Below are 26284 nucleotides of genomic sequence, written 5' to 3'. Positions count from 1 at the left end.
CCGAGCTGAATATTAACTTTACTAACTGAGACACTGCATCCAGTAAACACAGCTGCTCAATCAACTGGTTAGATCTGTAGTGAGGATGGAAGTACAGTACAACTCCGATTATCTGAAATGGTCGGGACCGGGCCTATGTCGGAGAATTGGTCATTTTTTTAAAAACAGCCCGGTAGTGACAGTAAATCACTTGTAACAGTGTCTAAACAACAAGGGAAGGCTTTTTAAGCATTAAAATAATGTCTAATTCTCACAAAAAAATGGTGGCTGCCACCGATCGCCGACACCTCCCCACCGAGATCCCGCTCCTGCCAGGAGGCCACTCTCCTTGATGATGCACAGTTTGAGAGGGAAAGTTGGAGAGAAAAGTCAATAGGGGAAGATAAAGAGGAAATGGAAAGAGATGGGAGGGAGTTACCTGAAATGAGGACAATTGTCATTCTAATTTCATGTTGAGTAAATTTTTTCAACCCGAGGTCAGTTCAGCTCCAGGGGTGGGGGAATTGGATAAATGAGGATTTCTGATTTGTTCTGGATATCTTCATTTATCCGAATTTTTTTTTAAATTTCGGATAAGTGAGGATTTTGGAGAATCTGATTTTTGGATAATCGGAGTTGTACTATTTATTGTATGAAAGCATTCGAATAGATAACCCACGATGTGCTTTAAGTTTGTAACAATGTAACAGCGCAAAGTATTTTGCTTGACAGTGAAGTGGGCATATACCATATGAGGCACCAGGGTTTGTTTCTAGAATGGTAAATCGTACTTTATACTACGAACAGTTGTGGCCTCCAGAATATAAAAAGGTATAAATATTTGATTCCATTGGAAATGGCGGGACATTCCAAGTAAGAAGGCAGGTGTGCTCTTCACTGGACAAAATGATGGAATGGGCAAACAGCACGAGGAGGAAATTAATGAGGAATTTTTGAAATTTTGAAAAAGTCATTAGGATTGAGTTGATCGTGTTTCCGCTTGTGGTGAAGACTATTTGATAGCCAAAACGCAAGATGTTACTAATCTCAGGAATTTAAGCAAAATGTCTCTAAAGTACAGTGAGATTGTGGGACTTAATACCACATAAAGTAGTGAAGGTGAATATAATGTATTAATTTAAGACATTACCAGATAAACTAGAGAGGTGGGGGAATAGACCAATTAACTGATAATGAGATAAATAGTAGTAGACTACTGGATCTCTTGTGTCTGCCCTGTCAATCGGATCATGGCAGATCTATACTAGCCTCAATTAGTCTTTCTGTGCCCATTCCACATATGCTTCAATTCCTTCATCTTTGAAATATTGATCTCCTTGAATAAATCTAATGATCTCCATTGCTCTTGGCAGAAAAAATCCAGAGATTCACTGCCTTCTGCCTTTCTACTGATTTTTATATCACTCCTAAACATGGAAACCTTGCATTTCATTCCCTCCTCCAGTAATGTGGATAATAAAGGTCAAGGGTCCAATCCCTGGGGTACTCTCTGCATCCCTGCAGCCTAAAAAGAACCTATTTATTCCAGTTCTGTTTTATGTGTGACCGCCAGTTTTCAATGTATTCTAACACTTTTTCCCCAAATATCTTTTGCTTCTAATTTGTGCACAGGCCTCATGCGGCATCTTGTCAAATGTCTTTTGGAAATTGAAGTATGCAAATTCCTCTATCAACTCTCACTTTTACATCCTCAAAGAATTTGAGCAGATTTATCAAACATAATTTATCTTTTATAAAGCCATGTTGACTATGTTTGATTATATTCCACTTTTCTAAATGATTAAATATTTCCTATTTGGCTATTAACTTTAGCATTGTGCCAACAGTGGGTGTTAAACTAACTGATAAATCCCTTTGTGCTTATTTTCTTCCTCCCTTTTTGAGCAAAAGATTTACATTTAAGATTTAATGATTTTTAAAAAATTCAACTAATGTGTCACCATCTCTGCAGCCATTTCCTTTAAAACCATTGGTGTGTTGGTCATTATGGTTCTGGTTGTTTATCTGCCTCTCACCATGTGGATTTCTCTAATGTGTTATCCTTTGTGAATAAGGTTTTGCAAGATCTTCCCTGTTAGAAATTATTTGGGGAAAATTGTTTGTGGAACATAAATATCAGCATGAATCTTGGTCAAATTGCCTGTTTCTGAGTTGAATACACTGAGCTTTACAAAGATTTTTTTTAAATGCTTTTAAAGCTCGTTTAATTTTTTTTGTAAGTATAAAAAAATACTTTGCATTAGAATATAGGCGGTCCCCAGGTTACGAGCAAGTTCCATTACCTGGGTCAAATTTATACCGTATGGCTGAACAGGTACTTAGGGTTCTTATTTGGCGTTCATGAGGTAACATTATGTGCATGAGTCAGTTGGGAGCATAATGCACATTTATGCGCACACGCGAATTAGGGAACAGCCCGTTCATAAGTACGAGATAACTTGGACGTTTGTAACCTGGGGACTGCCTGTATCTAATGAAAATGAAAGATGCTCTGCAGTGCCAGTTTTTGTTTTAGTTGGGTTGATAAAAAGGAGCCAGTTCAAATTTGCATCAAGGTCATTTGGTCCCATTGTGTTCTCCATTTACACATTTGAGGCTTGAATAAAAGGTAGCAGTGAAAAAACTTGAGCCATAATTTTCAGATTTTAATGTTGGGCCATGCCCAGTATTATAAATACAGCCTGCTTTATCTTCTCGACACCCAACCTGATTAGGTCATAAGCAAAAAGAAACTCTTTTCTAAAGAGTAAGGCCTGCAGAATACTTGGTACAGTTGAATGAACTGTACCTTGATGGAAATGTAGAGGTGATGAAGGTGACATTGGTTTGTATTGGTAAAGGGAAATACCAATAAATTTGTGCCCAAGACAACAGAGGTGTGCCTCTGCTGCAGACATTCCTCTGTGCCCAGCAACAGTGGTTCTGGAGGATTCACCTGTGACAAGAGCCATCCAGCTTCTGAGTACAAGCGTCACTGGAGTGATGCTTGCACTCCGCTGTCATCAAATGTCAGTTAACAGCAAACCCTTGCTGATCATTGAATATCATGGTTCTAATTGGTAAGGTTATAATATACTGTGAACCCTACCACCTCATGAAAACTGCTGAAATGTTAAAGCTATTGCCCCTTGCAAACACACTGCATGGTGCTTCTGGGATATGCATGTGCATTGTGGGCTGTGGCAGATACTCCAAATGTCACATTGCAAAAGGAACACTGAAGCACAAATGTCTTGGTTGAAGCTTGCCTTTGAGTCCTGGATGAGCAACTGTTTGCACAGTGAGCAGTGTCTTTGATTTTATAGAGGAAAAATCAATTTTGAGGACAGAAATGTTTCCTTAGTCTGATTTGCTGCACCTCATCTGCTGCTCATAAGATTAGACATCCTTGTTTTTGCTTAGTGCTGGTTTCTGGCTTAATTTTGTGATCTGCACATCTAGTTTGGGCTATTATAAGTTGAGTCTGTAGCTAGCTGCTTCAAGCTATGGCTCTACAGATCCTATAGCACAGGAAAAGTTATAGCTGCATGCAGGTTAGCTCAGAAAGAACACGCTGTTCCCAGAAATAATGACACAAACCCAGTTGGTGTAGTTAACACTGAGCTTTATTGGGCTCACAGCCTTGCTTTTATTCTCAAGATGAGGGGCGTGGTCAAAACCCTCTCAGCACTAATTGGTGTGTTTGTGATTCACTTTCCCTGATAGGCCAGATCAGCTCTTTTGGGTTGTGGCCAATTGGAGGGCAGTGCTGAGGGCCTCATGCAGCCTGCTGGATCGTCGTGTTCATCCTTCATTTTGTGAGGCCCCATGGGGGGATCTGCGAAGGGCCGCCACAAGTCTACAATATTCAATTAATGGATATTTGGGGCTGGACATCAAATGCTGAGCTCATTTCCTAGTCTTAGTGGTCCAGCATGAAAACTGGCTCTTTGACCAAGATACCAACATCAGCTACAACATATGCCCTCTAAACATTTCCTATTCACAAAACTGTCATAGTCTTTCAAGTGTTGTAATTTTACCTGCCTTTACCACTTCATCTGGCAACTCATTCAATAGACCCATCATCCTCTGAGGATAAACTGCCTTTCATGTCTGTAAATCTTTCCCCTCTCACCTTAAACATCTCGCGTGTCAGAAAGGCGACTGCACTTCCTGAGAAGATTGAAGCGGGCAAGGTTACCGGCCACCTTCATGTCAACCTTCGATCGAGAGCATCTGGCCGGCTGCAGCACAGTGTGTATTATGGTCCCTGCAGAGAAGTGGATCAGAGGTCAATTCAAGGGACTATAAGAGTGACAGAGAGGATCGCTGGTGTTTCCCCTCTCTACTGGAATCATTGTCTGAAGAGGGTGTGCAAAATCGTTGAGGACCCTTTCCACCCTGCACACAGCATCTTTCAGCTGCTCCCATCGGGGAATAGATACAGGAGGATCAGAGCCAGCACCACCAGGCTGAGAAACAGCTTCTTCCCACGGGCAGTGAGAATGTGAACGACCGAAGGAACTGCTCACACTGACCATCTGAGACTCTTCCATTCATGCAATAATGTTTATTTGTATATATGAATACTTGTCCTGCATGTGTTGTTTGTATATGTGCTGTGCCTGATTGTGTGTCTACATGTTTCGCACCAGAACTGGAGAATGCAGTTTCATCAGGTTGTACTTGTACAATCAGATGACGATAAACTTGACTTAACACCCTCTAGCATTAGACTCTCCTCTCCTTAGGGGAGAAGTCTCTCGTTCACCTTTGTCCCAAGAGGCTTATAAAATCATTAAGGCTGGTGACACGATAGAGTAGTGGTTGGTGCGATTCTATTATAGTACCAACAATCCGGGTTTAAATCCACAGCTCTCTGTTTGGATTTTGTACGTTCTCCCCATGTCGACGTGGGTTTCCTCCAGGTACTCTGGTTTCCTCTTAAGTTCCAAATTCCAAAAACTTGCAGGTTAATTGTCATATGGGTGTAATTGGTAGTGTGAGCAAACAAGCTGGAAGGACCTGTAACTGCATCTAAATTTTTTAAAAATAAATAAAATTGACCCCTTCTGCCTCCTTTACTCTGGTTTGTGAGGGTGGGATGTGGAGAGACAGTCTGAACCTTTCCAGTCTCTTCTAATAACTCAAGCCCTCCGGTCTTGACAATATCCTTGTGAATCTTTCTTTGGTACAGCAATTAGAACTACGCACGATATTCGAGGTGCAGACTTGCAAATGTCTTGTACAGCTGTAACATTATCCCCAAACCCTTGCGCTCAGTGCCCCATCCAAAGAAGGCAAGCATGATGCTTTTTTTAAAATCTTGTCTACTGTTGGGGAACTATGTAATTGTACCTCTTGGCTTCTTTATTCTACAACACGACCTGGGGCCTGACCCTGCTCTTCACTCTGTCATGGTTTAACTTTCCAAAATACATCAATTGTTGGAGTTAAATTCTTGCTGTTCCTTGGCCTACTTTTTCCAGTGGATCTTGGTTCTGTTGTAACAAGGGTTTCTGTCCATACCAATTTTGGTGTTATCTGCAAATTGTTAGTACATATGACCACAGTAGGCAACCCAGTATTGATTCCTCTGGTACACTCATTGCAGGCCTCCAATTATGGGAAAAATGTCCTCCATAACAAACTACCCAAAAAAACTGTATGAGACATGATTTCCTATGAACAAAACAATGCTGGCTATCTTTAATCAGTCCTTGTCAATCCAAATGTAAATAAATCTTGTCTCTCAAAATCTTCTCCCACTATTCTCCACCATTTTTAGTCTAACTTGACTTGTTCTTGCAGCCCTTAAATTAACCCACAAATTGGGTACTCTCCGTCCGGACTTCTAGTGCCTAATGTTAGCTTACCAGTGCTAATGCAAGGTCCAAAAATCTCTGCCAGGGTCCCAGCAGTTTCTTCCCAAGCTTCCTGTGAGTGAATTTTTAAAAGTCCTTGTGCAGCTTAAGAAAATAAGCTTAAAAATAGAAACCTTAATAGTCATTTGCAAATATTTTGCTCTCCATTTTCTCTCACCTTAAGTTTACATACCAGTACTGTGCACATGAATGTCATCACATTGACCTTTACATTTTAACTTTCCATTTAAATTTTGATATGTAGCACAGTAACAGGTCCTTCCAGCCCACAAATGTGCTACCCAATTACAACCAATTGACCTACAACCTCTGTTTTGAAGGATGGGATGAAACTGAAGCACCCGGAGAAAACCCATGCAGACACGGGAACGTTTTATATATTTAAAAAAACGCCTCCCAGACTGCTCCGGACTCAAATCTTGGTGCTGTAACAATGTTGTGTGAACTGCTACACTAACCATACTAACTGGCTTGTTGGCTTCATCCAGTCCAATTTTTATTACTCTCCCTGAGGACAGTTAATCCATAGTAAAGCTGAAGGAGTGGACTGATATGTTGTCTCTAACTTTTCATACACAAGGGTAGCTGATGTGAGCAATGGCATATAGTATGAATGATCATGTGCTGTTACCACATTAAACTTTGGTTTAAAGAGCCAGTCACTCCCTACCACTTGTAGTAATTGCTTTCTTTCATTTAAGGAACGACAGATTCAGCTAATTCGAGAGCTGCTCATAACAGAAGGCTCGACCAGCATTCAGTTAAATGAAGAACAGAAGTCTGCTCTTGCTTTTCTCAACCCCAAATGCTCAAATTCTAATGGATATACATCCAACAGACGGTACTTTTAAGTCACTGACAATTGTTCATACTGTTGATTACAGGATAATCATATTTGGAGATAGTGTTGATGTGTAATTTCTAGATCTATATTTCCACTCTCCCTCGGTTCTCCAGTAACTTCAGTTATAAAGAGCACTAGCCACCCCAGTTGAAATCTCTTGAGGCACTGTTTAAAACATCATCCCAAAGAAGGCAGAAAATGGGTTCTAAGGAGAAATTTCCCAGTTTGTACATTTTGTATAGGTTCTTCAGAGCAGCACTCCAGCATGGTTTTGAAGTTTTCTCTTGCAACAAAGAGAACTGCTCCAGGAGGCATTTGGATTCTTGTTGCAGTGATGTCAGACACAATGGTCCTGCCTTGCTGGAGATTTTTGTCCTAGTATTTTACTATCAATGAAGAAAATAGTTTATTTTGGAGTACTCTTTGAGAAATGAATACTCGAAGGCCTCTTTTCCCCTCTTTCTCCTGCTGATCTCTTCCTTCAGATTTTTCATTTTGTTTTTAAAAAAAGCACTCCAAATGTTGATTAGATGCATGAACTTAACTGGTTTAAATGACAAGTTGGCAGTCTTCTCTCTAAGTACATCAGTGGGTTAGTTAACCCTGGCGCCAAAGTCACAATTGCACAAGAAGGCATTTGTGCAATTCAGAAATATAAAACATGAACAGTAAATTATACAGACCAATGTTAAAGGATTTAAAGTGTCAATTTTGTTCATTCACGCCCAAGATGCAGAGTATGAACGTGGGTTTAATCCCCATTCCAGATCTTGAGCCTACTATCTTGGCTGTTAAGGGAGTGCTGCATTGTCTAAGGAACAACCTTTAAACTGAAGGTCTTTGCCTATTGTACTGGATATTGAACCTCCCTTTGCTCTACTTGGTAGCGATACTTTGTAAAAACAATATTCCCTCAATCAGTATTACCAGTACAAACGATCTAATTTTCTGTTTGAGACTTTGCTGTGCGCAAATTAACTGCCGCAATTATCTGCAAAGCAACTGTGACTCAATTTAAAATGTCCTGTGCCTTGAAAGGCCTGATACTTTTCTCTTCATGTCATTTGGCATAACTTTGGCCCTAGCTACGAGCTGTCTCGTCCTCTTGCAATTAACTTGTTATCCTAGATATTCATTGACTCAGATGAAGGCACAAATAAGTAAAAGAACTTCTATTGTCTGTAAGAAGTTGCATTTATTTTCAGCCCAGAGAAAGACCAAGCAATCAAGTCTACCTAGTTTTTGATTTTACTTACGATGAAGGGGTATAAGTGGGAATATGTGGTTGAGGATGTCTCACCAGTGTAGAAGACCTGGGGTTAGGTAAAGTGACAAGTGGAATATTTTTGGGAAATTTGATGGTTTTTGTATTTTCTTTCTCTTATTAGATTGTCTACAATTGACGAGTCTGGATCATTTCACTCTGACATTAGCTATGACAAGACTGATGACTCGCTGGTAATCCCTTTATTCAAAGTTTTCAAAGTAATTTTGGACCATGTTAATGGGTCTTAATTGAAGAATATCAGATGGTAAATCTGAAATGATTTGGGGTCTTATTCTTCAGTTGTCATTTTCCATTGCAAAATTATGAATTATTTAGCAAAGCAAATGGCCAATTTGTGGAAAACAGCAAATTTTCTTTTTAAAATGTGATTGCTCGGTGACTTGGGTTAGCTTTTGCAATAAAAAGCTGGAGTATGGACTCTTGAAGACACTGAGGGAGGGTGGGAACCAGTGTTGGATAACCTTCCAAAGTACTTGCCCATAAGTTTTGGTGGTCAGAGAATTTTGATGGCCTGTTCAAAAAATATAGGTGATTTAATTTCTGCAGGAAATTGCTTTTAAATAAACTGTGGTAACTTGTTCCTTTTGGAGAACTGCACTATGTATTTTTTAAGTTTTAATGTTTATTTCTGTGTGATAGTATGGATTCTATCACTGATAAATATATGTGTATATTGTAGTATAGGATGGCTGTGATTGGCTGAGAGTGTAGCCACGCCCACTGGCAGGTCTTAATGGGTTGCTCCTAGCCAGACCCAGATTATTCTGGACTGGTCAACCTACATGTGATACACTCCAGTCTTGGTTCGGATCAACAAGTCTTTGATTCTTTCAACGTGCACTACAATATTATTAACAAAAACATTTCTAGGGATGGAGCTTATGCTGTGACCGGAATGCCTCAACATCAATCCACAGTCAGCTACTTCCCCGAATGACTTCAAGCACTGGGTGAGGTGTTTCGAGGCTTACCGACAGCACGCTGACCCTGCTGTGGTGGAGGATGGCCATCGACTGCTAGTATTGATGTCTATGGTGTCCCCGAGGGTCTACGAGAGCATCCAGGATGCAGCCACCTACACAGCAGCCATGAAGGTGCTGAAAGGACTCTGCAAGCGACCTGTGAACAGGGTCTACGCCCGGAACAAGCTAGCGACCAGGAGGCAACTGCCTGGTGAGTCCTATAGAGCTTACTTTCAAGCACTAAGGTTACTGGGCAGAGCCTGTGTCTGCACAGACAAAACTGCAGCTGAGACCACCAACAATCTCGTTCGGGATGCTTATGTGTCCAGGGTCCAATCGAATGAGTTGAGGCAGCGCCTGCTAGAGCACGGGAGAAAACCTAGAGGACACGACCCGGATCGCAGACGATGGAGTCTGTGGTCTTAAGTATGGACGCTTATTCTCAGGGCTGGACCCCACGCTATGGAGTAGGATGCCTGCTCTTAACCCTACTACCCCACGGCCCTCCGATGGCCTGGCTGCCGGAGCTACCCTGCTTTTTGTGACCCCGATGTGCTACTTCTGAGGGAGGGACAAGCACAGCAGGTCCCAGTGTCCTGCAAGGAAAGCCAGGTGCCAGAAGTGCCTTAAAAACGGCCACTTTGCTGTAGTCTGTCGCTCCAAAATGACTGCCGCCAAACACTGCCCCGTGTGAGGCCCAACCACCATCCCCTCATTCAAACTTATCATCAGAGCTCTCGTCCAATGAGATTGAGGGCTCAATTGCGCAACAGCGCCTGACGTCAAGGAGCAGGCATCGCTCGCAGAAGGGACACTCCACCTTCGCCGCAATGACATTGGCTCGCTTGGACCGCCCACCCGAAGCAATGGCCGCCCCGACCCCGACCACATTAACGGCCGCCCCACCTCCGGCTCAAGTGATGGCCGCCTCAGTTCCAACTTCGACCCTGGTGACGGCCGCTCTGGCCCAGGCCCTGACTTCAGCGACTTTTGCCGCCAACCAGGTACCTGCTGTCAATGCTATCGAACTGGTACCCATTGCCGACGACTGCCCAACCAACTGTCCCACCGCCGACTGCAAGCAGCGTCTCCCAACACTTATCGTTGGCAGCCTGACAACCCCAGCCCTTTGCCACCGACTGCTCCAGTGACATCACCATGCACATGTAGTGCACTTCAGGCCTGACGCTGCGTGACGTCATCACACAAGACTCCACAGTCCCCAGCATATTTAGCTGCATCAGTGACCCTGGACCAGGACTGGCCCTGTCCCCTCACAAAAGTGATGGAATTGGTGAAAGTGCACGGACACTGTACTAATTGCTTATTTGACTCGGGGTCAACCAAGAGTTTTACCCGTCCACACCTGGCCCAACATTGCGGACTGGTCATTCTCCCCACTGACCAAAAGATTTCATTGGCGACCAGATCACACTCGACTGGGGTAAAGTATTGCGTGGTGACCCTGAAAGTTCAGGGCATCACATTTACCGATTTTTAAACGGTTAGTCCTCCCTCAACTGTGCGCACCCCTATTGCTGGTATTGGATTTTCAGTGCCAGATCCAAACTGTTTCCCTGCACTATTGGGGGGGGCCCATTCCCCACTCTCTGTCTGTAACCACTCCACCTCGGAGGCCTCCTGCCAACGACAGCCCACACCACCAGTCCCAGTGCCCCACTTGTAGCCTCTCCACCCTTTGGGTCACTCCTCCTGCACTCTTCCCAAACCTCACCCCTGGCTGGAAACCAGTGGCCACCAAAAGCCAGCAGTATAGTTATGAAGACAGGAAGTTCATCACAAACGAGGTGCGCAGACTGCTGGACGAGGGCATTATCGAACCCAGCTCAAGTCCCTGGAGAGCCCAGATGGTGGTTGTTAAAAATGGGGAGAAGCCACAGATGGTAGTTGACTACAACCAGACAGTCAACCGCTTCACGCTTTTGGACACATACCCCCTCCCACGGATCACGGATCAGATCACCCAATACCATGTGTTCTCCACCATTGACCTATGTTCGGCCTATCACCAGCTCCCGATCCGCCAAGAAGACCGATCTTTCACGGCCTTCGAAGCAAACAGGCAGCTGTACCAATTCCTCAGGGTACCCTTTGGGGTCACGAATGGCGTCGCGATTTTCCAGCGGGAAATGGACCAGATGGTGGTCCAGAATGGGCTAATAGCTACTTTCCCATATCTGGACAACATCACTATCTGCAGCCGTGACACGGAGGATCATGATGCCAACCTCAATTTTTTCAGACAGCGAATCGGCTGAACTTAACCTACAATTTCGACAAGTGTGTCTTCCAGACCACTTGGATCACAATTCTAAGTTGTGTGGTGGAAAACAGGGTGGTAATGCCAGACCCTGACCACCTCCACACCCAAAATGTACTCAGACGCTGCCTGGGCTTCTTTTCGTACTACGTCCGATGGGTTATTCACTACTCTGACAAGGCACGGCCACTTATCAAGAACACCTCCTTCCCCCTGTCAACTGAACCCAGAGTGGCCTTGGACCACATAAAATCGGACATCGCTGCTGCAACGTGTCCATTCTGTTCCAAGTAGAGAGTCCGATTTTGCAATGGCGGCCACCCTGAACCAGGCCGGCTGGCCGGTAGCCTTCTTCTCCAGGACCCTCCAGGGCCTTGAGAGCCGATACTCCTGTCAAGGAGGCGGCCCAGGCCATAGTCGAAGCGGTATGTCATTAGAGGGACTACCTCACCGGCAGGCACTTTACACCGCTGACCTACCAATGCACGGTCTCATTCATGTTTAGCAGCACCCAGCGAGGTAAGATCAAGAATGACAAGATCGCTAGGTGGAGAATCGAACTCTCCACCTTCAATTACGACATACTATACTGGCCTGGTAAGCTCAGTGACCCGCCAGACGCGCTCTCCAGGGGGACTTACGCCAACGTACAACTGGACAGGCTGCAGAGACTCCACGAGGAGCTCTCATCCGGGGGGGTCACTAGGTTCGCGCACTTCATTAAGGTCCACAACCTGCCCTACATGGACGAGGAGATTCGCTCCATGACCCGAGCCTGCCCGGTGTGTGCTGAGTGCAAGCCCCACTTCTTCAACCCGGAGAACACCCACATCATCAAAGCCACCCGGCCATTTGAACATCTAAGCGTGGACTTCAAGGGGCCCCTACCGTTGACCAACCATAACACCTACATTCTTAGTGATCGATGAGTACTCTCGCTTCCCGTTCGCTGTGTTCTGCTCGGACATGACTGCCTCCTCAGTCATAGAGGCCTTGCACAGCATCTTCGCCATCTCTGGGTACCCCAGTTACATCCACAGTGACCGGGGGTCCTCGTTTATGAGCGCTGAGTTGTAGCAGTACCTCCTGGAGCATGGTATTGCTTTGAGCAGGACCACCAGCCATAACCCACGCGGTAATGGGCAGGTCAAAAGAGAGAATGCTACCATCTGGAATGCGGTCACGCTTTCCCTCTGGTCCAAAGGCCTCCCCACTGCTCAATGGCAGGGCGTGCTCACTAGCGTCCTACAGTCCATCCGCTCCCTCCTATGCACCACGATGAACGCCACTTCCCATGAAAGGATGTTCTCTTTCCTGAGGAAATCTGAATCGGGAACAACCACGCCGGCATGGCTCACAGTTCCTGGACCTGTCTTCCTGTGACGCCACATCCGGTATGCAAAGAATAACCCTCTGGGTGACACTACTCCATGCCATCCCGCATTATGCATATATTGAGTACCCGGATGGACAGGAGGACACGGTCTCAGTAAGAAACCTAGCCCAAGTCGGATCAGACCCAGCATCGCTCCCAACCCAACCTCCTCCAAATCCTTCTCCCCTAGGTCATGTGCTTGAACAGAGGGATCAGCACCGCCCCACCAGCGGCAGTGGCAACAACTCTGGCCAGCCTGTCGACAATGCTGTTGGGGAATTGAGCGAGGTGGTGTACGCGTGACACGACTCCAGCGTCCCCAATCCCAGCACCATGGTGGTCACGCCGAACGATCAAGCCCACTGACCATTACAGCCCCTAACCTCCCACCAGTCTTTCTCTCTCCACCCCCTTTTTATATTTACAGCCCATCCACCAGTCAGTTCTCAAAGAAGGGTGTGATGGCAGATGGAAGGATAGGATGGCTGTGATTGGCTGAGAGTGTAGCCACGCCTACTGGCAGGTCTTAAAGGGTTGCTACTTGCCAGACCCAGATCATTATGGACTGGTCGACCTACATGTGATGCACTCCAGTCTTTTGTTAATAAAAGCCTTGGTTCGATCAACAAGTCATTGATTCTTTTGACATGCAGTACATTCTGCAATAAGGATTTTTTTTTAAAGACACACTTTAGTCTCTGTAGTTTTTTGGATATTAGTCCCGTCGTGTTTAAATAAACTTGTTAAAATAATAATTTCAATTTTGCTGACGAAACTTGCCCCCTCAGGGTTCTCCAGATTATTCTCTCTCTCTCTCTCTCTCTCTCTCTCTCTCTCTCTCTCTCTCTCACACAGAAAGCCTGTTTGACTCTCTCTGCTTGCAAAATCACATGAACCTCTTAGAACAGCTCCAGACAATCTGCGGCTCCACAAGCTTTCATCTGTTGCCTTTTTGTAAACAACAACCCATTAGTGAAGTCTCTTGGGCACTCTCCAAAGCTCTTGCAAAGGCTGTGGGGCCGATATGTCTAGCATGAGCAGAGCTCCAGTATTTCAAATAAGATCTGTTTTGCTGTTTGTATGTGACCTACTCTAATAAACCTTTCCCAATTTATCTCCCAAAAACATATCTATATACTCTCACATTGTCACTCCCCAGTAACCAAGAGGAAAATCTGAATCATACTTCTCTGCTTCTCTGAAGCATCATCAACTGATTGATAGATTAAGTGTGTAGCATGGGCAGCCAATAATTAGAGGATACAACTGCCTGGTTCAGTGTTCCCTCTGGGTTTAATAGCTATTACACTTCAATTTGACTTTGTGTGGACATGGCTCTGGTGCTCCAATGCCAATCGTATAGCTGCAAGTTTGGCATTTACATTTATATTTTTTAAAAGCATGGTGAGTGAATCTTTCATAAATTTGTTAAAAGTGGATTAATTTTGTGTTTTTGTTTTACTGGTTGGAAAAATAAAATTATTTTTTCTTAATACAGGACTGGGATTCCTCCATTGTTAAGACTGTCAAGTTGAAGAAAAGAGAGAAAAGAGTAGGTTCCAGCTTTCATTAGAATTGTGGCTTGTCACTGCATCCACTTGGACAGTTGGTAGTATTGATCATAGTCCATAAACAATGGGTATTGATGCATCGATAGAATTCTAAATTCAGCCTAATTTTTTTGTTAAAAGTATGTTAGCCAAGTACCCATATGTTCCTTCACTTAGAGATGTTTACTTCAAATATTTTAGACTTATACAAATCATGTAATTGGTGCAAATTTCTTTGGCAATTCATATCGTAAGCACATAATTTGCCAATCCTATATCAACTGATCACTTGTGAAGCTCCTGATGCAGCTGTACAGGATCACGTTACCTGTCACCTTAAATCTAAGGAATGATGCTTTTCATTCCCTTGTGTGTTTACTCTTCATATGAGAACATCCTGTTATAAACTGGTTTCACCTTTGCCAATTGATTTCTGCTTAACTGTAAATTGGGATGATTTGGATTTAAAAACTGGTTAATCTGGAATTGACTTGATTACATTCAGTCATGGCTGTCAAACACAAAGCCACTTTCATTTATCTTAAGAGGCTTCAATATATTATGCTGATGTAAAACAACATGTGCTGTTAAACTAAAGAACTTTGTACCTGCTTCTTTCCAGCGTTCTTCCAGAGTTCTTCTTGATGTCCAGCCGGCACCAGCTAAACGGTCACGATCAACTGAAAAGGTGGGAACTTATAATGACTGTAATACAATGTGCTACACTCGTCTCTATCATTATAAAGTTGGTGCAGCTGATTGATTTAAGTGAAAAAATTATGAAATGGAATCGGTACAGTAAGGATACAAATGTGCTTCCATTTTTATCAGTAGCTAAAAAGGCATGAAAAAAGTGGATATGGGGGTAATATCCATTCATTACGGTAGTGGTGCAATTTAGGATTTGAGGGTTCTTGTCCAGTTTTTTTACAATTGCATTGAGCTGCAGTTGAATTACTTCAGTTCTCAATGAGCTGTTTTAAAAGTTTGCCTGACCTTAGCTGAAGGATTTTGCTGATTCAACTGTTAAGTTAATTTAAGGTGATTTATTGATTTCCATCAACTGTTGAAAAAGCTTGAATTTCACATAGAGCATCTCCCTTTACATTTTGTGATAAATCGTTATATGTTGCTATAACTGCTGCAAAGGATTAATTGTCCATGCTGTAATTAGCTTCGCTGACTAAATCTGTAATTTTCCTGTTACAGAAGTGGTTTCATTTCTGATTAGTGAATGGTTGCTAATTTTTAATTTGGATGATGGGCCATTAGAAATTGCTTTCATCCCGACAGACCGTGTTGGGGATCTGGAGCTGCAGCTTGATGATCTTCCACTTGCACATGAGAATGAGTTCATGGAGAAGAGCAACAGGGAGGCAGACACACTGAAGCTGCAGGAGGCAGGGAGCTGGGTGACTGTCAGGAGAGGGAAAGTAAAAGCAACCAGGCACTTAGTGCAAGGTTCCCCTGTGGCTGTTCCCCTCAATGAGTACAAAGCTTTGGATGCTGTTTGGTGGGGGTTTGGAGTGGATTGGGTGGAACCGGACCTACCAGAATAAAGCTGCAGTGACCACGTCTCTGCCATTGAACTCTGCCTGTGGCTTAAAAGGGAAAGAGGGAGAAAAGGAGAGTGGTAGTGATGGAGATTCAATAGGAGAGCAGACAGGAGATTCTCTAGTCAGGAAAGAGACACCAGATGGTTTGTTGCCTCCCGGGTGCCTGGGTGAGGGACTTCTTCCATTGGGTCCATGGCAAGCTGAAAAGAGAGGGTGAGCAGTCAGAAGTTATGGTACATATTGGTATCAAGAACATAGGTAGGAAAAGGTTGGGGCCTTGAAGAGAGAATACAGGGAGCTCAGTTGAAAGCTGAAGATGGGACCTCATCTCAGGATTGCTGCTTGTGTCACATGCCAGTGAGGGTAAGACTAAGATGTTATGGCTATATAATTAGTGCAGGATTTTTGAATCATGGGAAGATATGATCTGTACAAAAAGGACAGGTTACACCTAAACTGGAAGGGGACCAATATCCTGGCAGAGAGATTTGCTACAGCCATTGGAGAGGTTTTAAAGGCAGGGGCAAGGGAACCAGAATGATAGGGCAGAGAATTGAGCTGTGGAAAGGTACTATCCTGTGCTGTAATGTTCTGTGGGTAAGACAGAAGTTCAAGTTGATCTTGTGCAGTTTGAATAGAGTAAAACCCCTGGATTGGTGGATGCCAAATAAGTATTTTCTGGTTGTCTTATCTTCCAATGCTGAACTAATACACCTGTATTAAGAAAAAACAGTTTAAAAGACAAAAATACTGAACTTACACTGAACAAACTTCACTTGCATGAATATATAAATCTTAAAGCATTTTACTCTATTTTCAGTCACATTCTTTGAAAATATTTAACCGTCACTGCATCTGCAGGTTCCTCTCCTCCCAAAAGACAAACAATAACATTATAGATAATTAACTCCCCCACTCCCAAGTTTACAAATAAAGCCTCTGACAGGGGCAACTCTTCCTAAGCAAGGATAAGGAGACACTCTACGAGAGTCACCCCAACAACGAGCGGCATCAACCAGCTCTTCATCCTGGGTGACCCCATTGCTGTTTCACACAACTTTATTCAAACAGCTGCTATGAGCAAAGCAAGACCAAGCCACTGTGCTGAGTGAATATTTGCTCCCATCTTCACCAAAAATGTTACTTCAGAGAACATGTACAATTTTAAACTTGCATACTTTTTGCCTATTTTAATTCTTTTTTTTTCCTTTTTTGTTGTCGGTTGCTTGAATTACAGATACCAGTGATTTTACTGTATAAACTTGTATTTCAGTGCTTTAATCTGCCATTGAGAAGCCAATGGTCAGTGTCTAACCCTCTGCACCATTCTGTTTCAAAGAGCTTTTGTCTGAGCATTACACTCATCTGCATTCAAAACATATTTTGCTGAAAACTTCTGTTTCCATGATTGCAATTTGGCAATTATATTACTGTTTTACTTCACTGTATGTATAAATATATGTATACAATTGCAATTTGGTATCAGCCACCAGACAATTTTTATTGAAAAACCAAAGATCTATTCAACCAACTGCAATAATATCCCACCCTACGCTACGCCCATTGAGTTTTTCATCTTGGTATGTTATGTAGGACTAGATGTTAATATCCCTTATTGCACTACTGAGACTTTCTGCCTGGACTCTGCGGGGTAGCCCAGAGAGTGATGGCATCTTCTGGATTATCAAATGGACGCCCTCCTTTCTCAGTGTTTTGCAGATACATCCATGACACCTCCAAATCCTGGTGTCCTGGGCTCACTCCCTAGATGCCATTCACTCACTTGGGTGCCCAGGTGAAAATCTTTCTCTTCATCCAGTGGAAATTTTTTATTCTTTTGCACACCAGTCAGGCTATTTTTGCTTCCAGCTAATGAGCAAACACTCCAAGATGAGGGAATCCCAAATATTTTTGGAAGTGTGTCGTGGGGAGAGAAAGTTGATCTGTGGGCAAAGCTATCTGTCAAGATTATGACTGACTTGATGATCTTTTCAGGCAAATGACTCCATTGTGGCCAAAACAACTCTGACCTTGCCTAATAATGGTGGACCAATTGAGGCAGTTTCCACAATCGAGACTGTGCCATACTGGACGAGAAGTAGACGGCGAACAGGTAAATCCCCTCAACTTGGTGTTCCTGGTAATCAGTTGTGAGGGCTCATCTAGCTGTGGTGCTTGCCTCTAGCTTTATTTGTTGCAGATGTCCATAATGGTGGATTACAGAGGATTTCTGTAATGATATTTTGGTCCTTTGAGCTTTCCTCCCACAACTGCTGACCTGTCCTTCCACTCACTAAACAAACTGGCAACTTTTTTTTGTGTATCCCTGGATAGTTCAAAGCAGCAACTGAAATAAGGCATTGTCTCTGACCAATCCTTGTGAATCAAGAACATATAGATGGAGATTAAACTCCATGCTACTTAAAAGACAGGATTTTAGAGAATTCATTGAACGACAAATTAAAATGTACTTTGAAATAAATACGAATTCAGTGAAAGATAAGTTTATACTATAGGATGCAATGAAAGCATTCATCAGAGGACAGGTAATAAGTTATGTAACTAAGATGAAGGAGGACTACAATCGGGAAGTAGAACAGCTGGAAAGGGAAATAGCAAGTACAGAAAAAGAATTAGCAATAAAGGAAGATACAACTAAAAGAATTGGCAAACAAAAATTAAATATGAAATACTACAAACATATAAGGTGGAGAAGAACATAATGAAGACAAAACAGAAGTATGAGCTAGGAGAAAAAACGCACAAAATACTAGCGTGGCAGCTTAAGACAGAACAAACTAAAAGAACGGTATTGGCATCAAGGTAAAAGGACAAACAAATTACATATAACCTAACGGAGATCAACGAAAACTTCAGGGAATTCTACGAGCAACTATATCAAACTGAAAACGAAGGGAAAGAAGACAAAATAGGTGAATTTCTAACTAAAATTGAACTAGAAAAATTGCAAACAGAGGAGCAAAATAAATTAATAAAACCATTTGAAATAGAGGAAATACAGGAGATATTAAAAAAACTACCAAACAATAAAACACTGGGAGAGGATGGACTCCCAATAGAATTCTATAAAACATTTAAAGACTTATTAATTCCTCCTCTCCTGGAAGTAATGAACCAGATTGAAGAAACACAAAACATGCCAGATTCATGCAAAACAGCAATAATTACAGTAATACCAAAGACGGGGAAAGATCCACTAACACCAGCATCGTATAAACCAATATCTCTACTTAACACAGATTATAAGATAATAGCTAAACTATTAGCAAACAGATTGGCTGACTATGTACCAAAAATAGTAAATCTAGACCAAACTGGATTTATTAAAAAAAAGACGAACAACGGACAATATCTGTAAGTTCATTAACTTTTTGTGATTTCATGCAGTACAAGGAAACAAGACTCCAACAGTGGCGGTTGCTTTAGACACAGAGAAAGCCTTTGACAGAGTAGAATGGAATTATTTATTCAAAATACTACAGAAATTCAACCTACCAGAGAAATATATTAATTGGATTAAAGCATTATATAAGGGACCATTGGCAAAGGTGACAGTAAATGGATATGTATCAAACCAATTTAAATTAAGCAGATCAACTAGACAGGGATGTCCACTATCTCCCTCACTGTTCGCATTAGCTATAGAACCACTGGCAGAACTGATAAGAACAGAAAATAAAATAAGAGGGATAAAAATAAAAGAGAAAGAATATAAAATCAGTCTATTTACAGATGACGTCATAGTATACTTAACAGAACCAGAAATATCAATAAAGTATCGGGGTACAAGATCAACGCAAATAAAAGTGAAGCAATGCCAATGAATAATGCGGATTTCACAAAGTTTAAGAAAGAATCACCATTTAGATGGCAAACACAAGCAATTCGATACCTAGGTATACAACTAGATAATAATCTCAGCCATCTATGCAAACTAAATTATCAGCCATTAATGAAAAAATTACTCGACTTGGAGCACTGGAAAGACTTATCACTAACACTGATAGGAAGAGTAAACTGTATTAAAATGAATATGTTCCCAAGGATACAATACCTATTTCAATCATTACCAATTCACCTAACAGAGAAATTCTTCAAGGAGCTAAAGAAAATAATAAGGAAATTCTTATGGAAAGGGGGGAAACTGAGGTTAGCACTAGATAAATTAACAGAATGGTACAAACAAGGGGGCTTACAGCTACCAAACTAAGAATTATTATAGAGCAGCACAATTAAGATACCTATCAGATTTTTATCAAACATGGGAAAAACCAGATTGGACCAGATTAGAGCTAGATAAAATAGGGGAGAAGGTACCTGAACATGTACAAGTGGGATGAAAAGTTGGTGCAACATAGGAATTCACCAGTACTGCACCATCTACTCAACATTTGGAAGAAGATTCACGTAGAAAGGAATAAAATAAATTATCAACTACCAAAATTAATATTGACACAAAATCAACTAATCCCTTTCACAATAGATAACGTTTCCTTTAAAGAATGGGAGAGAAAAGGGATCAAAAGAATAGAAAATTGTTTTTCGGGAAATAATTTATTATCTTTTGAACAAATGAAGTACAAATATGGTATAACTCACAATACAATGTTTGCATACCACCAGCTGAAAACCTACTTGAAGGACAAATTGGGAAACAGTCTGAGGTTACCAGAAGGAAGCAGCTTTGAATATGTGATTACAGACACAATGATAATTAAAAGATTTATAACAAACATGTACATCAAACTGCAAGAAAAGGAGAACGAGGAAACAAGTTGTAAACCTAAACAAAAATGGGAACAAGATCTAAACATAAAGATAAAGAATGAAACATGGGAAAAGCTATGCTCCGGAACTATGAGAAATACAATAAACACGAGGTTACGCAATATACAATATAATTGGTTACACAGGCTATGCATCACACCCCAAAAGTTAAATAAATGGGACCCAACAGTATCAGACAGATGTTTTTGCTGTAAGAAGGAAACGGGAACAACAATACATGCAATTTGGGCATGTGAGAAAGTGGAAAAGTTTTGGGAAGATCTAAATCAGGTATTAAATAAAATCACAAAAAGCAACATACCAAAAAAATCCAGAGATCTTTCTTCTAAGTTACATAAGAAGTAAAGACTTGATTTGGATGGAGCACAAAAAAGATTTATTATGATAGCCTTAACTGTAGCAAAAAAATGTATTATGTCAACCTGGAAATCAGAAGAGAGCCTGAGAATACAGCAATGGTACATAGAAATGAATAAATGTATTCCATTGGAAAAAATAACATATAATTTAAGAAATAACATCACAGTATTCGAACAAATTTGGGAACCATACATGGAACACAATAGAGAAATCCTACCATGAACTTCCACCACCTAAAATGACAGAAGGAGAAGACGACAAAATGAACTGACCCAGTATATAAAAGTAGAAGACACAAATTTCTTGTTTATTTTTATTGTGTGACGACATTGTTTAATGAGTTTAATGTATCATATAGATTGAACGTTGAGTGAATTGGGAGGGAGGAGGGGGGGGAAAGGGGAGAAAATGACTCTGTGTATATTCAAGAGGGAAATGTCTGTATATTTTGGTCAGTATGGTTCATAGTGAAAAATTTTTAATTCAGATTTATTATGGTCTTCCTGCCATACCCACCAGAGTTGCTCCTAAAGCTGCACTGTTGCTGCTTCCTGTTTAACCCCCGTCTCCAATCTGTGAATTTATCAGATTAGCCTATTGATGTGGGTTAATTAATGTGGAGTCTAAAAAGTTGACTTGTTTCAATTTTAATTGAAAACTGAATTACCAGACAGCCTATTTGCTCCACTATAAAATTGGGCAAATGTATATACAGTAAAGCCCCCTGGTATCTGGCACCTACAAGGATTGTTAGATGCCAGATAAGCGAGTTTTCTGATTGCTTGAGGCTGTGTTGTGCTAATGGAGAACTAATAGTGAGGAGCACCATTTTAAACTTGCATACTTTTTTAAAACATTTATTTTCTGCGATTATTTTTGCTGGTTGCTTGAATTCTGGATAACAGGGATTTTACTGCATATGGATTTTAACAGTGTATAATTGATGGTGACTTTTTTTGTATTCTACTACTTTTCCAGATGTTATGCAAGTTCTCCATAACATTACATTTACAATTTCTTTCCTGCAGCAAATTTGAAGGGACAAGAACTTGATGCCATTTCTGACACTTACTCTAGCACACCATCAACTGCCAGCAGAGATGATCACAGTAGAACACCTCAAACCAATGGTGGGATGAGGACTCATGAGTTTGTCTCTAAGACGGTATACCCAATTTCCACTTCATAATTTTTATGTTACAGTTTTTCATAGTTGTTTTTCTCTGTGGAAACTGTTGGCTGCAATGCAAGCATTTTTTTTGTTTCTTGGGGCTAGATTATGTCTTGAAGTAAATTAAATGAGGCCAATGCTTCTATTTAGTCTCTTGAAGACCCATATAAAATAGCAGGCCTTTACGATGTTTCTTTGAAGAGACCACTGAAGTGTCTAGGGTCAGTTTTCATAGTTTCCCTAAGCACAGCAATGCAATTGAGATTGGCCATGCATTTGTATTGTACTATGGCTTTAAACCTGGTATCCAGTGCCTTGTACCAACCTACATCACTTTATTTTTGTAGGTGATAAAACCTGACTCTTGTGTCCCTTGTGGCAAAAGGATCAAATTTGGAAAGTTGGCCTTGAAATGTCGAGACTGCAGAGTTGTGTCTCACCCAGAATGCAGAGATCGCTGTCCTCTCCCCTGCATCCCAACCATGACAGGAACGCCTGTAAAAATTGGAGAGGTGAGGTTCACAAAAATGCTCACATTAAAATCAAAATACAAGAGAAAAATGTGTATTTTTTTTAATTGTCTAACGTTCTCAAAAGCATAGATGAATAGTTATTTGCAGTTCAGATATGGTTTTTAGCCCTCCATTGTTTTCATTATGGAAAATGTCTATTTTACCTGATTGTTCATTTGGATGTTTTCCATTGCTTTATGACAAACATACAAGTGATGGCTTGTCTCAATGTTCAGGTAGTTATTTTGAAATTTTCTTCACTTTGAAATATCGCTCCACAGCAGATACAGTATTGCTGACTCCACTCTGGATCACCTCGAAAACAGCAATTCCTACATATGGCTGTTCTTTGTCGACTCCAGCTCAGCTTTCAGTGCCATTATTCCCTCAGTGCTGGTTAAGAAGGTACAAATTATAGGCCTCTGTACCCACCTCTGCAATTGGATCTTTGACTTTTTCATCAGAAGACCATCGTTAGTGTGAATTAGAAGCAACGTCTCTCCTCACTGATTATAAACACAGGTGCACGCCAAGGATGCGTGCTTAGCCCACTGCTCTACTCATTATGCACCCATGACTGTATGGCCAGGCACAATTCCATTTCTATCTAAAAGTTTGCTGATGACACCACAGTTGTTGGCAGAACCACAAATGGCCATGAGGAGACGAACAGGAGGGAGATAGATCAGCTCGTAGAATGGTGTAACAACGACAGCCTTGCGCTCAACATTAGCAAATCAAAGGAGATGATTGTGGACTTCAGAAGGAAGTCAGGAGAACATGACCCAGTCCTCATCGAGGGCTCAGTAGTGGAGAGGGTTCAGAACTTCAAAATCCTGGGTGTGAACATCTCCGAGGATCTATCCTGGAGCTTCCATGTTGAAGAAGGCTCACCAGTGGGTGTACTTTGTGAGGTGTCTGAGGAGATTCAGTATGTTACTGAAGACGCTTGTAAACTTCTACAGGTTCTACAGAATTCCAGCTGGAGGCATCAACTCTAAGGATAAGAATTAATTCCAGAGGATTCTTAACTCTGCCTGTGACATCACAGGCACCAGACTTCACCACGAGGATGTCTACATGAAGCATTGTCTTAAAAAGCAGCTTCTATCCTCAAAGACCCTCACCACCCAGGCCATGCCCTCTTCACTCTGCTACTATTGGGAGAAAGGTACAGGAGCCTGAAGACAAGCACTCAACGGATCAAGGACAGCTTCTTCCCCGCTGCCATCAGATTCCTGAATAATCAATGAACCAAAGACACTGCCTGACTTTATGTGTGTTTTTTTAATAGTAACATTATAATATGAATGTTTGCACAGTGATGCTGCCGCAAAACTCTGATTTTGACTGAATTTGTTGTTTCCAGGGAGTATTGGCTGACTTCACCTCTCAAACATCACCCATGATCCCTTCTATTGTAGTGCATTGCATCAATGAAATTGAGCAGAGAGGCTTGTCTGAGGTAGGATCATTTTTTGCAAAGATTTCCCTCGTTATTTTTGACTGAATTTTTATATAGTATAATTTTCTGAACACTTGTATACAAGGCTTTTTTCCCCCTAAGGGGGAGAATTCAAACATCTTGTAGTATAAATAGGAGAGGAGGAACACTTGTGATCCTTGAACCCTTTCAAAAAAAAAAGAGCCATATTCTTGTATTTGCATTGGTTGGGCCTTGGGAATGGATTATGCTGCAAGTACAAGCCTGTGGGAACTGAGATGGGCTACCAATTTAAATGGATCTACTGACTGAGTGAGCAGTATTGACTTTTCAAAACTGCACCATCTGCATCACTGGAGTTCATGGTTTGCAAGGGGTCCTGACTCCATTTTGAGACTGCACTGTTGAAATTGAATGTTTGCAAGGCTATTTGTCAAAACAGAATATTGTTTCAAACTGGTGTTAAAGATGTTCAAGAGAAATTCAGTTTGCAGTTGTGAAACATTGATTAGATATTAATGTGCACCTTAATATGTCATCTCCTTTAGACTGGCCTCTACAGAATCTCTGGTTGTGACCGCACTGTTAAAGAACTGAAGGAAAAGTTCCTGAGAGGGAAGAACCTGCCTCTGCTCAGTAAAGTTGATGATATTCATGCCATCTGTGGGCTTTTGAAGAACTTTCTAAGGAATTTGAAGGAGCCCATTGTCACTTTCAAACTGCATTCAGCATTTGTAAAAGCATCAGGTTTGTAAATCTTGAGAATTGAACAATCTATGTTGAATATTTGCGTGTAGAGCTCTCTCTGTATTGGCAGTTTGCTAACCAACTGTTCTTTTGAATTGTGCATGTTCCATCAGAAGCTACGACTGGTGTGAAAGTCCTGAGCCTTAAAAATAATGATTGTTTGAGGCAAACTAATCAGCAAATTCAAAGAAATTTGACTTTTGTTCTGAACAAGTTTGTAGATTTGATATCTAGTCAATTGCAATGACTTAATGTGATTCAAATTAGTCTTAGCCTCTTGGATTAGTGTAGGGATAACTAAGCAGGCAAGTTTCTGGGAAGCACCTCCATGTAGCTGTTATGGCCAGGAAAGTCTGTGGTGCCTCCTGTGGAATGATGGCTTGCTCACATTTTTGTAGAAACAAATTGTGCCAGATGGCCTTTCCCAAACTGCCAAAGTCTAGTTCCTGCTTCTAAAACCACACCTTAGGACTGTGTTGACACAACTGTGGGTGATGATTGATTGGGACGGGATGAAGACCCAATAAGAAAATTAACAGAAAATTTGTTTCCAGTTAGTGAAGACCATTTAAGTTGTTTTTGGTTTGGCGGCCTAGTTTGCTTGCCTTTTGCAATGAAATATGCGTTACAATATATATTTACATAATTGAAAGTAGTCATTGGTGTTTACTCTTTGTTCAAGCACTTCCCATGCTCTCAGAGCATTTATTTTAAAGATCTTCAAATCTGCTTTTAAAGCAAACTTGCTCATTATATTTAGGCAGCTGCATAATTATTGAGCTGTGGCAGCACACCACTAGGCAGGCGAACCGTCCCTGCTTGTAATCCACGTGGCGGGGCAGCCGGCCAAAACGGCTCTGTCGGGGATTTCCCCTTCTCAGAAGCCCGCGCTGGGGGACCACGTGACGCCCGGGTGACATCAGCGCCCCCCCCCCCCCCCCAGCGCGGCAGCCAGGGTGGGAGCACAAGTCCAGCCCAGCAGAATAAATCACCTCTGCTCACTGAGTTCAACCTGTCTGGTGTGTGTTCTTTCAGTAGCAGCGTAACTGCCGCTGCGTAGCCGACTTAAAATTGATGATTTTATCCAAAATGGAGAAGTGATGAGTTGAAATTATGCATTATAAATTGAAACTGGATGAATTCTGCCTTGGGCAATGTAAATGCAATTTACTTCTCCAACAGGAGTTCAGCATTTCTGACTAATTTGTGGTCGAGGGCACAGATGTTACACTGGTCATCTCAGCAATGTTCCTTCATTTTGCAGAAATTACTGACAATGATAACAGCATTGCAGCAATGTACGAGACGATCAGTGAGCTGCCGCAGCCCAACAGAGATACTTTAGCATTTCTCATCATTCACCTGCAAAGGTATGTCTGAACTTTGGATTTGCTTAGAACCTTCCTTCTTTTCCAACACTTCTTTCAGGGGAGGCATGGTTAAGCGTAGTGGTTAGTGCGATGCTGGGACCGGGGTTCGAATCCCACACTGTAAGGAGTTGGTACATTCTCCTCGTGT

General features: G+C 41.8%; 1 protein-coding gene across 4 annotated transcripts in view; it reads left to right on the top strand.

The window, feature by feature from the left end:
- The window catches only part of racgap1 (Rac GTPase activating protein 1), a 51617-nt gene that overhangs the window by 10415 nt on the left and 14918 nt on the right, over window positions 1-26284 (top strand). For 3 of the 4 annotated variants that reach the window (XM_069906655.1, XM_069906653.1, XM_069906654.1), the window contains exons 4-13: window positions 6569-6708; window positions 8100-8169; window positions 14116-14169; window positions 14790-14855; window positions 17719-17836; window positions 21921-22057; window positions 22411-22575; window positions 23945-24040; window positions 24568-24766; window positions 26031-26136. In XM_069906655.1, the coding sequence (XP_069762756.1) occupies window positions 6569-6708; window positions 8100-8169; window positions 14116-14169; window positions 14790-14855; window positions 17719-17836; window positions 21921-22057; window positions 22411-22575; window positions 23945-24040; window positions 24568-24766; window positions 26031-26136 (1151 nt within the window). The remainder of the gene's footprint in view (window positions 1-6568; window positions 6709-8099; window positions 8170-14115; window positions 14170-14789; window positions 14856-17718; window positions 17837-21920; window positions 22058-22410; window positions 22576-23944; window positions 24041-24567; window positions 24767-26030; window positions 26137-26284) is intronic. The other variant, XM_069906656.1, reaches the window with a different exon arrangement.

Source organism: Narcine bancroftii, chromosome 12 (genome assembly GCF_036971445.1).
Source record: "Narcine bancroftii isolate sNarBan1 chromosome 12, sNarBan1.hap1, whole genome shotgun sequence".
Lineage (NCBI taxonomy): Eukaryota > Metazoa > Chordata > Chondrichthyes > Torpediniformes > Narcinidae > Narcine > Narcine bancroftii.
The sequence above is the reverse complement of the archived record's forward strand: the minus strand, read 5'-3'. Positions and strand labels throughout refer to the sequence as shown.